This window comes from Aspergillus uvarum, assembly GCF_003184745.1.
Source record: "Aspergillus uvarum CBS 121591 unplaced genomic scaffold BO82scaffold_61, whole genome shotgun sequence".
NCBI classification, from domain to species: domain Eukaryota; kingdom Fungi; phylum Ascomycota; class Eurotiomycetes; order Eurotiales; family Aspergillaceae; genus Aspergillus; species Aspergillus uvarum.
The window spans coordinates 58085-72203 of record NW_020291358.1 but is presented as its reverse complement, the minus strand read 5'-3'; the positions used below and the strand labels follow the sequence as shown (position 1 = coordinate 72203).

At 50.2% G+C, this 14119-nt stretch overlaps 6 protein-coding genes across 6 annotated transcripts; 3 read left to right on the top strand and 3 right to left on the bottom strand.

Annotated features, from left to right (window-relative positions):
• Window positions 1-264: 264 nt before the first annotated feature.
• Window positions 265-2615, bottom strand: BO82DRAFT_405661 (HAD family hydrolase; the record flags this gene model as incomplete). Its single annotated transcript, XM_025639504.1, has 4 exons — window positions 265-759; window positions 822-1017; window positions 1086-1834; window positions 2433-2615. 4 exons carry the CDS (start codon window positions 2613-2615, stop codon window positions 265-267), a joined length of 1623 nt encoding a protein of 540 aa, XP_025488165.1.
• A 567-nt stretch (window positions 2616-3182) lies between these two features.
• On the top strand, window positions 3183-4097 carry BO82DRAFT_422943 (uncharacterized protein; the record flags this gene model as incomplete). The annotated part of the gene is made up of 2 exons (XM_025640225.1): window positions 3183-3448; window positions 3518-4097. The coding sequence occupies 2 exons, from the start codon at window positions 3183-3185 to the stop codon at window positions 4095-4097; spliced, it is 846 nt and encodes a 281-aa protein (XP_025488164.1).
• Window positions 4098-5005: 908 nt separating this feature from the next.
• On the bottom strand, window positions 5006-5880 carry BO82DRAFT_377575 (carbonic anhydrase family protein; the record flags this gene model as incomplete). Its single annotated transcript, XM_025637583.1, has 2 exons — window positions 5006-5376; window positions 5430-5880. 2 exons carry the CDS (start codon window positions 5878-5880, stop codon window positions 5006-5008), a joined length of 822 nt encoding a protein of 273 aa, XP_025488163.1.
• A 710-nt stretch (window positions 5881-6590) lies between these two features.
• Window positions 6591-7354, top strand: BO82DRAFT_405658 (uncharacterized protein; the record flags this gene model as incomplete). The annotated part of the gene is made up of 3 exons (XM_025639503.1): window positions 6591-6656; window positions 6807-7042; window positions 7111-7354. 3 exons carry the CDS (start codon window positions 6591-6593, stop codon window positions 7352-7354), a joined length of 546 nt encoding a protein of 181 aa, XP_025488162.1.
• BO82DRAFT_422939 (uncharacterized protein) lies at window positions 7254-7758 on the top strand (the record flags this gene model as incomplete). Its single annotated transcript, XM_025640224.1, has 3 exons — window positions 7254-7531; window positions 7585-7635; window positions 7684-7758. The coding sequence occupies exons 1-3, from the start codon at window positions 7355-7357 to the stop codon at window positions 7756-7758; spliced, it is 303 nt and encodes a 100-aa protein (XP_025488161.1). The 5' UTR covers window positions 7254-7354.
• Window positions 7759-9466: 1708 nt separating this feature from the next.
• On the bottom strand, window positions 9467-10035 carry BO82DRAFT_168938 (uncharacterized protein). Its single transcript, XM_025630327.1, has one exon. The coding sequence runs from the start codon at window positions 9934-9936 to the stop codon at window positions 9520-9522; it is 417 nt and encodes a 138-aa protein (XP_025488160.1). The 5' UTR covers window positions 9937-10035; the 3' UTR covers window positions 9467-9519.
• Window positions 10036-14119: the final 4084 nt, after the last annotated feature.

Genomic DNA, 14119 nt, shown 5'->3' with positions numbered 1-14119 from the left:
CTGCTTTAGAGTTGTGTAAGCCCCGGGCGGGGGGGGGCGGGGTCAGCAAGGGCAGATATACTTCAAGAAGGGGAATACAATCATCCCGGTTACACAACAGTCATACCGAATCGTCTTATCTACGAAGAGACACTGTAGCATGATTGGCGTGTTGCAGTAACACCAAATGTACTGTACATACTTGGTGGCCTCCAATGACACTAACCGACATAACTTCAACCGTGGACACTTCATTCATTTATTAAGGCCCAACTGCCAATTCTACTACGCCCTCTGGAGCGCCTTAACAGCGAGGGCCGTTGTCGTCCCCCGATTCCCGACGGTCTTCTTCTCCGTCGGAAAAATGTACATTGCCGATGGCTCCCACCCTCCGTCTTCCTGCTGTAAGCTGGCCAGCTTTTCCGTGTCTGGGTGGTTCTGGATCCCCAGGGAATGACACGCCAGCAACCGCATCCCCAGGCAGAAGGCATCCCCGGCGGCCCCGATCCGTTCGACGAGGCGCGATCTAAGCGGCGCTGCCAATCTTTCCTTCAGAACCGGATCCGTCGAATGCGTTAACAGCCGACTCGTGTAGTACAGAAACCACTCCGGGCTTGGATAGTAACGTGTGCCGTGGATGTATGCTCGGTTGAGCAGGATTTGCTCGATCCAGTGCAGCGTTTCGGGGAGCTCGTAGCCCCGCCCGTATCTGTTGAACGCGACCAGGGTGTTGAGGGCGATGATCGCGTCGACTCTGGGTCGGGATTTGTCAAAGTAGATCTGATCATCCGATTAGTTTTGGCTTTTCTTGGGGTGCAATGAGACCCGAAGTGAAAGCTTACGGGGACCAGTCCGTCTTCATTGACGTGCTCCAGCATCTCATCCAGGATTGAATGAGCGGTCTCGGGCTCATAGTCCATTGCGACTAGGGCCAGAGATGTCGTATCGAGATCATCTGGGTATCTATGGCTTGTGTATTTTGGCTTGCCCGAGAAGAAATTCCACAGTCTGGGGGGGCGCTGCAGGTCGACCAGACTCCTGGTGATGAAGCGACGGTCAGTAACCCCGAACGTGGAAGGAAGTTTGGGGAGAAGAGGTCACAATACCGGTCATGCAACGCCTCCAGGACAAGCAGCTGGGCATAGTTCTCTTCGATCGAGTCCCCATCCTCGGTGGTAGAGTACAGCTTGCCCGCATGTTGCCGGAGAAATGCCAGCCCGCGCGCAACGGGGTTCCCTACAAAGTTCCCAAGCACTCGGGAGATGCCGTTCGTGCCGACCTGCCCGCGCATCCCAAGCGACATGGCTGCGAGCACGTTCTCCGGTCGGTCGTCAACCACAAAGCTTTGATGCGGCGACGACCGTGTGGCCCGCAGTACGTGGCGGTAGAAGCGTAGGCTGGGCTTGCGGACGCCGACTTCCCAGGAGGGGAAAATGTGATCGAATGTACTCCAGAACGCCTCGTCCCAACGTTCCCGCAGGGCACGATACTCTCCCTCGGAGATGTTCGTGATAAGAACCACCTTAACCCCGGACATTTGCTCCAGGGTCTTGAAAACTGAAAGCATTTGCGGGTCGTAGGTGAGAGTGGCCCGGAGTTCGAGGACCACGGCTTCTAGATCCTTCGCGTCACAGCCAAAGAGATCTGCCACCTGGGTAAAGCATTCTTGTTCGGTGAGCTTGCCGACCTCGTACTCCATCCAGATTGAGGAAGAGAGAACTCGCCCGAGCGGAACTGTCGTGTCGCCGGTTTTCAATGCATAGTCGGCTGGAGCATGCACGAAGATCCCACCCAAATCCACAAAAATGGTTGGCTTGGAGAGGGCTGTTTCATTGTTGATGGTCATTTCGCCAGTCTTGTAACGATTTGTTAGTCAAATTAGACTTCATATAAAGGGAGAGAGTGGCAGAGTTCCTCGGGTGAGAATAAACAGAAAGGTCTTATTATATGCTAGCCACAGCCGCATTTATAATGAGGTCATGTGGACTGTTTTCCAACGATTCCAGTTCTTCTACCACTACCCCAATAAATAGGTAATGATTATCTCTGCAGCGGTGTGACGGGATGCAAAATACTCCACAGATCTATCTACAAGAATTTAGTGATTTGCGGGGAGTTGGTGAGAAGGATTCTTTGCCCCTTCCAGCACCTTGGTGGTCGAGATCATGGCATTCACCAATTGAGTACGGTCAAGCTTAGGTACACCAAACTCTTAATAGAGTTTAATGAGCACGTCAAACACTCTGATGTACAGTAGGTTGCATTAGGATTCTACTTGAGAAACGTTGTAGCTCGATACATCTGACCCACGCTGTTAGTTGTTTCCGGCATCATGGAATCTTTTCTCCAATCTCACTAACATGGAATGGTTTCACGAATCGGATCATGTTTCTTGGTAGGTGTGACTAACTAAATGATGAAGATCGATCGATCAATGTCTTATCTCCAAATACAGTCCTCTCTACGAGGCTCTTCGCGGGTCGGAAGGTGACGATCTCGGCGACATCATGGATGTGACTCAGACGTGTTGCATAAACGGACGCTGATACCTCCACGCCGCCACTATTTAAGCTCTGATCAGCATCTTTGATCAGCATCTTCATTGCCACTCGGAACTTAATGGCAGTCATATTCATTCTGGCGTCTTCAAGGAATAGATTCTCCCTCAGTCGATCCTTACATGAGCATTTTCCTATTCCATAATACGATTGGTCTACTGCACCAGCAGAGGAATATTAAGTAATCAGTCGTCGACACTACACCTATACTTGATAAAGATCTTTATCTGCGACCCTGTCACTGGGTAGTAGGAGAGTTTGTCAAACAGAAGTGATTCAATGCTGGGACTCAGCATTGGCTTGCCATACCCGCAGCTGAGAATTGCGGTGTGCATGCCACGTCAGATGTTGGGTTGAGAAGATCGCAGTGGGTCGGCCCTTGGGAGAAAAAGAAAAAGAAATCCTGATTTCGTGTACAAAAAATCATAAAGTCTCAATTCTGACCTTGTCTGCGTGTGATTCAAAAGTCGCGTGAGATGCTGTGGAGATCGGGGGCTGGCGGAAACATTGACTACCTATCCAACATCAAAGTAATCTTGTTGATACCCCTGGCTTTCTCGGGTGCATTAACGAGTATGCTGACCCCCCCCCCCCCCAAAAAGAAAAATGAGTAGAGAAACGAGCAGAAGAATAGAGGTAGCAAGGATGCCCAAAGATATCAGAACAACCATTAACTTTATCCCTTCCAACCTATCTATCCGGTCCATGACAGGAACGGCAGTCTTCTTCACCAACGCCAAAGATAAACGAACTGTAACGGTCCATGACGCTCGTGGCCGCGAGCACGAGTTTGATCTATCAAAGAATGGCTTCTGCTATACTACCCACCCGAGCGTGCACGTTCCGATCTCAGATCCCACAATTCTAAAATCAGAGATCTATCCGGAGATAGCCAGGCTTCTGCAGACTAGGTAAGCACCAGGCCCCCCACAATGGCCTCAATATACTGTTTGGGGATGAGTACCAAACAGACCCGACAGCATTCACCCACCTCCAACCTGCGTCAAAGTCGTCTCCCACACCATCAGATCCTCCCTTACAGATGTCAACAGCGAATGCACGGGTACGCCAGGCCCCGCGCGAGCGGCCCACCTTGACCACACCCCTTCCGGTGCAAAGAGTTATCTGTACGAGAAGCTCCCCGAGGAAGAAGCCTCCCGGCTCTCTCGGACAAGGTGGGCGATCATCAATGTTTGGCGTCCATTGAAGACTATCACGCGCGACCCTCTGGCCGTCTGTGATGGGAGTACCTTACAAGAAGGCGACCTACTCCCAATCCGCATGGACTACTCGGCCAATATTAGAGCCAAGAACCAAGCCGGCAGGCTGAGGACCACGGTGGGGTGGGAGATTGCAATGCTCAAGTACAGTGATAGGCAGCGGTGGTACTATTTGTCTGAAATGGAGGTGGCAGATGTGCCTCTGATGAAGATATATGATTCGAACATCACGGAGCCGATGGTTGCGGTGCATTCGTCATTTGAGGATCCCGGGTCACAAAATACAGAGGCCAGGGAGAGCATTGAGTTCAGGTGTTTGGTCTTCTGGGAGTATGACTGAACGCTTTCCGAATTTATAGCTTAATCTATACATATAAATTGTACATGACGCAGGAAGAACAAGCCCCTCCCTCTATTCATTTCTGTTAATGCTCCAGTGCTGTCCACACGGCCTCCAGGATTGGAGGATTGTTGTCGTCATCCGCCAGCACCATATTTAGAGACCACATGCCTAGCACGCCCATGCTTAGGGTTTCACCCACGAACGGCTTAAGGAGGGCGGTGGAGTCCAGCGCGGAAGGGTGGCTCGGCTCGAATACCTCCCCGGAAGTCCATTGCGAGTAAAACCAAGAGCTGATCTCCCCGTTAGCTGGCTGCCCAGTCGTCCCCGCATTCCTCGATCAGTAGCTCCTTGTATACACTAGGGTATAAAATTGACCAACACACAGATCCGCACAGTGGTCAGATCTTCTCCTTCCCGGCATGCTTCGTATTATCCTCGAGTCTCTTCGTCAGCCAGGAAACAGACTGCCTGATTTCTTTTCCATTACCCGCCGCGACGGGGCGGAAGACCTGTTGAAGCGAATAAGGAGTTTTTCAACAGCCATCCAAACGAGAAGCATCCTATCAAGGAAGAACTTGACGTACCCAGTCGGCACCTACCTTATCCAAACGCAGAGCAGCGATCTGCTCTCGGGCAATCTATTCATCCTTAAACTCAAGATATATACTTCATAAAATAACCATAATACTCAGACAAAGAAATTCGGAATATATCATCCCAAGGTGTTAGATGTCTATTGCCTGGTAGCGTATATTGCCTGGTAGCGTATATACACATATTAATACAATGTTATAGGTAGATAAATAATTGTGTGATCTTCTACTCCAGAAACCCACCCCAAAGAATAAATAGGATAAAAAGCAGCACATACGTCTGCTACGACAGGCTCCCTGCTCATGGAACAACTAATAAAGTTCATGTGCAGCCACCTCCAGCAGGTTATCCGCCCCCAGAGCATTTTGCGTGTAACGGGCATTGAACTTCAGGATCTGCTTGACTTTGTTGTAGCTCTGAACGTTGAGGGGAAGGGGCTCAGTACTGAGGTACCAAGCAACTCCCTCGCTGCAAGGGGGGGTGGTGAGGGAGCCGTCATATTGGTAGATCCCGTGGCTGTCGAGGTGTGCAGTCAGCCCGGCGAAGTCCAGAGGGCCGGTTTCTGTAAAGGTGCCCGGGGCGGCGATGTCATCGATGTGGGCGAAGACGGCGTCGAAGAGGGGGAAGGAAACACCTGTCTCGGAGAGCTGGAAGACGAACCCGACAACGGCGATGTTGCTCTCTGTACAGTGTAAGTTTGGATGATTAACGGCCCTTGGACAGGGGAATTCATACCGGAGTCCTCGAAGACGAAGTGGCTCTCCAAGGGGAAGTACTCCTCATTGATGCGGTGCTCACTCGGGGTGTGGAAGTGGAACTGAGCCAGCTTGTACTGGGTAGAATTTCCCACCGAGAGAGTGCCGTTGGTCAACACGACCTCCAGACCGGATCCCAGGTTCTCAAACTTGGCTGCTGTAGTGGCTGGGATGTTAAACTTGAGGCTACCAGTGGGGACATAGTCAATCTCCGCGGTGACGATGTCGATGGGAGATTGGTGCTTGCCCTGGGAACAGGCGGCGTTGGTCTCGTTGTTCAAACCATACCAGGTCAAAGGCCCCCCCAGGTTGGTATAGTTGTAGGAGTTGATGGCCACCAGCCCATCGGCAGCGCGGGGGAGAAGAGAAGTACCCCGAATGCAGGAGGCACCGGCAGTTGCCGCCAGAGGAAGAAGGTTCGAGAGCTTCATAGTGGCTATTCTGCGAGTTCTGCGCTTGAGTGACGAGGATTCACATTCTTTGAGATCCTCCGGGTCTTTTATAGTCTGGCAGCGCCGCCCAACAACAATCCCCCTTTCGTGCTCGGGTAAATACACGAAGATCGCGATCGATTACTATCTCAGATTTTCTAAGCTAAGATCGATGCCGGTCGCCCAGGTCCCGCTATAATGGGTCATCGCTGCCATCGAGATCTAGCCATAGGTAGATATGGGCGGACGGGTTGGTTGCATCTCCACTTACACGAGGGCATGTTCATTCAGTAGATGATCGACCATGAGGTTTGCGAAAAAGCAGATATAGGTTGTGGGTCACTTAGGATTATGCAAGTCGTTAACTTGACTAATGTATACCGCAGAGGGAATTGTTTTCCGGATGATCGCTGCGCTAAATCTCCGTGTGTCTCGTTGATTCGTTAGCTTACCGACCCGACGGAGCCCGAAAGCTTCGAGATTCTTTTAGCGCTCTCGAGTTCCGCACGAGGAAATGATTGCTTATTTGCCATATCGGTAACAATCCATGCAGATCATTTTCATCCATAAGTTTGGTTGAAGGTAAAGACCAATCAAATAAGCGAGTGCCTCGCAGTGGGTTCCCCTCAGAAACCAATTCTACCCGCCTTTTTCACGTAAGCCAGGCAGGGTTCGAACCCGCAATTTTAGCGCGTACTATGGGGGAATGAATGTCTTTCGACGTACGAAAATGGCAGTCCTTTGAGGCTGGGAGGGATCCTCCTTCGGACTTGACCGTATGGAATTGTCTGGGAGGGAGATAAATCGTGACACCGAGAGTATTAGGGTTATATAAATCAATGTCGCCATCAGGGTGCAACAGAGTGCAACAACACAGACCAAGAGAGGAACGAAAGAGAGAGTAAGCAAGCTCATCCGCTCTTAAGAGTTCCAGAAGCCATGACAGTCTCCGCCGAGCAGGTGACAATGTCAACGACAAGGAACAGGCGACCATCATACAGTCGATTGGCCTGTCTCCGTTGTTGCTGTCCACCCCGGGGTTGTTGAAACGCATCTTCGACGAGACCACCACCCGACGCCCATCCGACCAACTCGCTCCGCACGATGTGATTCTGCAGATCGTCGGCCTGTGTTCCGGCATCTTCGGCATTTTTGGCCGATTGTACGTGACATGAAAACATACTAACCCCATCTCCCAACCAAAAGAAATCACCAAACATGATCTCTAAGAATCTCAATCTACAACAAAAAGGCGACCGCAACCTCCTACCGTAGCAGAGCCGTCCAGCTCCTGCACATCCCCGCCCCGATCGCCCTGATCCTCGCCATCAGCGGCGGCTCGGATGAATCCTCCTCTGATCCTTTGGGCCAGTCTAGCGGCAAGGCTGAAATGCGCGCCGCCTGTGTTGTATTCCTGCTGATCTATCTCGTCACCTGTCTGCTGTGGCTCATCAGCGTCCGCGATCTGGCATGAATGCAACCGAGCCAGAAGCGCATCTTCCTCAGACTCTTCCTCGCCCTCCCTCTTATCGCGGTTCGCTTGCTCTGCAGTCTGATCAGTGACTTTGGCCAGAACCCGCAATTCACCCTGATTGGTGGGGATATCACCGTCCAGATTGTGATGGTGACCGTCGAGGAGTTCTGGTTGTGTGTTTGTATATAGTGCTTAGATTGATAACACCTTGGTCTAGTGTGCTACTATAGATGGTGGGTGGTGGAGTGCTGCCGGGGAGGTTGTATCCTCTTCTTTATAAGGTAAGGAAAGATGGCGGCCAGTAACAACAGCTACTGAAGCTGTAGCAGCTGCGAAAACAACAACAACAACAACAACAACAACAACAACAACAACAACAACAACAACAACAACAACAACAATGATACTAAGGTTGAATCCGAGTTGCTGTAGATTGAGAAAACCGGAGACTGTGACTCGATCGGGGAGTCCGTTTCATTTAGTCATTTGGCCCCATGAAGTCCAGGGGTGGAGCCTGTATATTCGGTTGGACTGCTCGGGTGTCTATGTTTTAGACAATGTTTGGCGTTTTATCGGTTGTCTGGGTCATGTAAGGAAGATATATGCGCAGGAGAAAAGGAATGCTTTTTGACACGCCAAGCTTGGCTTGCCACGATACACCATGATCATTCAGGGAATGGTGCTTGTGAGGTACTCTGTTCATCGCGATCGAGCCCGAAAGAGTAAGCCATTACGATAGAGGGAGTCGAGAGAGGTTGACACCAAATCAGTTTAAAGGCGAGTGGAATGAATGGCAGATGGGGAACAAGTGCCCTTATGGGTAGTTCAGTGTTTCGATGCGAGCGGCTGCGCTCCCGCTGGTCCCGCCTTGTATTCTTCTGTACCTGAAGTTTATTATACATCATTCTTCTCGTTCGGTAGAAACCATCATGAAATGAATGAAATGTCAGGTAGGCCAAGGTAGACTATTACTGCTTGTCTACTGTGGTAGTGCAGGTAATAATACCACGCCGTTGTACCTGCTCCCGCAGTACTTACTTTCGCGCCCCCTACGAAATGCCGGAGCCTTGACGTACATAAATAGCTTAAGTAGATGGAAAGATTAGATAGCCAGGCACTCGCCGAAGACTAGGCTGGAATTCAACTAGTTGTCGCTATTGTATGTTGCGGGAGTCCAAAAGTTCCTGGGACTGGCACGGAAAAAGTGAGATCAATCACAACCTCTGAATAAGAGCTAATTATCGGCGAAGGGGCTGTGCTACGAGGCCACGTCGGCTGCGGGAGAAATAAGTACAGTTTAGAAAAATCGCGCCCTGAACAAACTAAAGAGAGGTAAATAAGGATAAAGATAAGGCGGCGAGAACGCCTTGCCCTCTTTGTGAGAGGAAAAAAGAATGAATACTGACATACAACAGAAGGGATTCGCTGGTGGTCACCCACCCAACTACTAACCTCCCGGCGTGTGGCTTGAGTACGGCTGAGCGGACGGGAAGCCCTATTTTCCACACCCTGTGGTCGTATGTGTCAACTTGTGCTTTGCTGATGTATATGAGAACCTAACAAGATCGCAAGAGAGACCCAGAGTACTGCACTGCTAGCTGCCGCGCAGGAGGTCGGAAGATAGATCCGAGATTCTTGATCTTGTGGGTCGGGATTTGCAGCCACCATAACCTTAAATGATTTCGCGAGTGCTTGGCATTCAACGGATGGCCTCGCTTCCCCCCCATGGATTTCAGAAAGAATCTCTCATCACGCTAATGAAACCGACTACCCTTGATTAAATGACTCTGAAAAGACTTTGACGTTGCCTAGCACAGCGGGTGCTTAGTGCCAGATACCGATTGTGATTGTTCAAGCACAGCATGAATTGTATCTACCTCCCAACATTCGTGTGTTTTGTTGTTGTATCCAGTACATTAATTTGAAAATACGGAATATGAAATATATGGAATATGAAAAGTAAAACTTTCTGAATTTGTATGCTACCATAAAGAACAATAAGCACAGGTCTTGATGCAATCTCCGCTTCCGAAATTCCCCCAATCCAACATTTTCTATCGAAATATCTCAATGGTGATGTTCGTGTTTATGGCGAAACTTGCCACGCCTCGCACGGGGTAGAGAGGGCAAGGTTAACCATTAGCCATGATTCAAGTGGAGACAATTCAATAGGGGGAAAAGCGTACCAATGTAGCACCCTCTGAAGGAGTCGGAGTTTCGCTCGCAGCAGCGGAGGAGGATGCAGTGGGAGATGCAGTGGGAGATGGAGGTAACCGAGACTCGGGGTTCCGCTCGCATCCGCCAAATGTGAAGCCAGTGTTGTCCGAAAGGCTCAATGCTTTGGTGCGGTGCAAGTCACACTGGCCTGGTTGGTCGACATAAAGCCAGGCTTGGCATGCCTTGACATTTCGGCACCAGCTCTGGCATTCAGTGGCGGTGGCGATCTCGAAGCTGACGGTGACGGGCGCGCTGTTGAAGTAGGCGACTGTCTCGTTGTACACCGAGTTCTGACAGCGAGCCAAAGCTTCCACATTCGAGAATGCCAGAGCAGCCATGAGCATGAATGAGCGAATAGGAGTCATCTTGTTGAGAAGTTCACTGAGCGAGGATAGAGATTGGGAAGCCGGATCAATTAGGGATGAAGTGGAGAGTATCTGAAAATCTTTTCAAATCGTGCTCCGGAGGCCCTTTGAAAGTTGTCTTTTCTTGGCGCGCTGTCGGAGCCCAAGACAGATCCTTCTAATAACTATATCAACACATAGACGCTACGGATTAGACTACCTAAGTCATGTAGAGTCCCAGAAAGGGATATCTCCCGTTCAAACCCCATGCACCTGAGCCAATTGTTCCTGTGGTCCTTTTGGGTCGGAGAAAGAGACTATTGATTTGTCTAACCTCACCTGGTTCAAAGTCTTGTCAATTGTGGGGGCTTGGCCTCCCTTCGCATAGGCGAGAAGAATATATGGACATAGCCGAAAGGATCCGGATCTGGGAGGAAAACACTCATCCAGGAGATGTGGAGATAACCGTCGCAGACCCTGCGATCACCCCTTGCCAGGTGGCAAGGCTCATAAGGCGGGGACTCTAGCACTCAAATGCAGCCCTAAGTAGGCTTAGGCCGAACCCTGTCCGCTCTAAATAGGCCGACCAAGTGGGTCATTTGCAGGCGGTACCTGCACAGTACAGCCCTCAATACGTGCTCATTCGAGTTATAGGCATTGCTTGATTGACTGTTAGAAGATATTCGCTAACGTCAAGATCAAGTATTGCAGGGGCATTTCCTCGGTTTGATAGCTTGGCATGCTCATTCATTTTCTGAGCGGGGTGACATACTCGTATGTTTTTGTCACGTGATCCTTTGATGCTCGGAAGCAGGGTCTACTGCTATGCCACATTCACGTGCGACAGGTCAAACATTAGATCTCACCAGTAACTGTGCAGGTTCTTGAGTCAGAACATGCGACCAAATCAGATTTCTCCTCTTCCCACTCGGCAAGACCGGAAATTGAATGTTTACAAGCTTCGTACAAAGCCTTTCCTAAGAATTTGTCGCGGACGCCACGTTCAATGAGGTACAGGCCGCCGATTGGTCGGGGCGCCGTAGCAGAGCGGACCGCCCCGAATCATGTATGTCAATGCCCGTCGATGTTCTGAGACATTTTTCACGCTAGCATTGATTAGGGCAATGAACAAATCAGGTACCATTGAATCTCGATATGTACCTCTTGGTGCTACCTCTGCTAAATACCGCATTCAGTGACTTATCAGGTACCTAGTAGGTAGTCATTGTTTGCCAAGAGTTTGCAAATGTCTCCGGCGGCACTGAAGGGGGTTTGTCGAAGAGCGCTGCCACCAGTCATGGAGCAGTAATCACCGACCTCTTCGCGTGGCCCCATCTGCGTAGGTCGTCTTAGCAAACCATAACCACCAATCAAGATATTGTCGTCAGGCGCAGTACTATGCTACAGGAATCTCAGGGACAAAGGGCGCGATGGGGTTGTTGTCTCGGTCAATATCGACTAGGGCCTTTGTGAGCGTGGGTGTACTTAGGGCATCTAAATCCGGTAGGAGTTAGGATAGCCCCCGCCTGAGAAGATATATACTGTTCATGCACCTCACCTATTAGAAGAGGAAGAGAATTCTGTATCATTAGTTCTAGCACTGGACACGCAACACTGATCATGCGTTGGGTTCTATTTGTTTTCTTTTGGCTATTCTGGGTGCATGGCCAGGCACAGTAACTAAATCTGGGTTCTCCACTTCAATGTCAAGCGCGCTGCTGTCAATTTTGGTGGCACGGCTTAAGTGTTGCCTAGCGCGGTTGTGATGCCCGAAGCCTTGCTTATTGGTCTTCACAAGACACAAAGATCCACCTGCTTGCTTGACAAAAGTCCACCCATCACGGTTAGACTCTTCCGGCCAGGCATCGATGACATTCGAGTCGAGCGATTGGCCTGCCACCCGCCCGGGCCATTGTTTCAGCCTGCATACAATGGTCTCCCTTGAGAGGGCACCCACCGGGTTCGAAAGAATATTTCGTAGGGAGATCGACCTTGACGGCATCTCCCGCTAGGGCTGCCAGCATCGCACGCAGTGAGAGGGTGGGAAAAGACTAAACCGACCTCGCATATGGAGTAGCAGTCAAATAGTCGATCGGTTGGAGACTCCCGCCAGTAACTCACCGACAGCGTCTATCAATTCCCAATTTGCCCCTTTTCTAAGGCCAATACGAGCAGCTGGAAAGCCCACACTCCGGTTGACCCCGATAATTTTGTTAGTACAGTGTAGAGGTGCCGGGATCCGTCTCCTAGAAGTTGTGAGTCTTCCACCCAAGACCCTCTTCTTGATTAAGCCAGGTGCTGACTTTGTGCAGCTATTGTTATTATTAGAATCACGATATACCTTCCTTCGATATGTATCTTTTGTGATAAGAACCAAGTCAGAGTACTTGGACTATAATGAATGAATATCTGGTGCAACTTGTGTACCTACGTATCATTACCTATCGTCGCAAAATGACAATTGACCCAAAGAATATATTTTGTTTTCTTTGGGGCTTGTGACGGACTTTGATCTTGATTAGACCCTACGCGACGACTGTCTACCAGACGACTGCAAGCCCACCCACCTCAAAGCGATATGTATTCATAGAACAGCCTACCAGTCTGGGTCTGTGCGACTGGTCGCCACGAGGCTATATTTCTTTTATGGTCAGACGGTGCTTAATGTGATGTTTGCTGAGCCGAATCTCAAGAACATGTACCTTGCTCGTCACATAGGGGTGGGGCAGCTGTGATCAAAGAACTTCATTCGAGCAAATCCAAGGTGCTGGACGACCATTCTAGGATACTGTACATACCGTGTACGAACTAAGGCGATGCTCAAGATTGAACTCCTCACAAGCTCCTCTAATGTTGTTGCAGGAGATGGAATTCCCTCTTTCCATCATTATCATTCGATGCATCAGTTACGACAGCGAAAGGGACAAGGAGCCTTCCACAAGCCTTGTATTGTAGCTGGCTTCTGCTGAATTCGACATGACTCAGAAAGCTGTGTTCCAAGTCTTCGTAAGGAGCCCAGAAGGACTTGTCTTACTTCCATGTTACTAGAGCTTATGTTGCAGATGACCTAGCTTAATCGTCCTAAACCCTGACCCAGGCAGAGCTAACGACCCCATTGCTCTTTTCTACGACAGCTATCTTTACAAAGCAAATACACCTCTGTCCATCATAGTTACCATTGATTCCTCGGCCAATAGTACAAATCAATCCCAGGAGGCCTCGCGTAGCGTACTTAGAAAGAACCTCACACAAGCCGGAATACTGTGCGCTGCCCCCACAAACCGACAATTGCACCCTATATGCCCTGTCTCTACGCACCGTGGGTCTGATTCGGGCTGGCGTGATTCGGGCACTACCAAACACAAGAAGCGAAAGGTCACCCGCTTGATGGGTCCCCCGAGAACAGGCAGAGTTCAGGGATGAGGCTGATTGCGAGACCTCTGACCGGGATGCACTACATGTAAGAATATCTTCAGTCCCAAAAACGGATTGGAAAAGGATAGACTGACTGCACGCTCACCTTTTAGGCGTGGCGGCTTTCACATTCCGCTGGCTCGGCCGCCTGCAGATCGAGCATTTCGCATCGCGTGTGTTCGACAGGACCGAGACACCTGGGTTTCCTCTTCTGTTTCTTGCAGGCGTTGCTCCCAGGGTTTTTGTGCCTGGGACTTTCGAGGTACCCTTGGTGGCCGGCGCGTCACAGCCAAATCTCCGCTGGTGATATTATTCCCGAGAATGTGGGATAACGGGGCATCGTAACAGTAGGAGCGGACAGTGTACCGGACTGTGATTACAATCTACAATCTTAGTAAGATAACCTGGTATATTTGCGCAATTCTGAGCCCCGCAGGTGAGGTGTGTGGACGGACGCACGCGGTCAGGGACTGTTGGTTCATTTTGATTTGCCAGATTCCTACTTCAGGCGTGCTTTGAGCCACTGCACGGTGCAACGTGGAATTGCCGAAAACGCCAACAGACCGTCCTCTGCCTTCGTCAATTGACGACATATATAGTCTCCTCGCAATTGGTTCCATTCCGCAGCTGCGCTATACCTCCGGGGATGGTATCTCCAGGCAGGCCGTCTGTTGAGTGTCATTGAGCCAGCATGTTCAGTCTGTAGGTCAACTGGGGAACCTTGTCGGCAATTCATATGAGATCTAACGGATAAAACCTCGGCCAGATTTGTACAATGGCTCCACTTCGT

Bases quoted from the DNA above. Each gene is read 5' to 3' on its own strand.
- BO82DRAFT_168938 (XM_025630327.1), bottom strand. From the start codon at position 9,936: ATGACTCCTATTCGCTCATTCATGCTCATGGCTGCTCTGGCATTCTCG.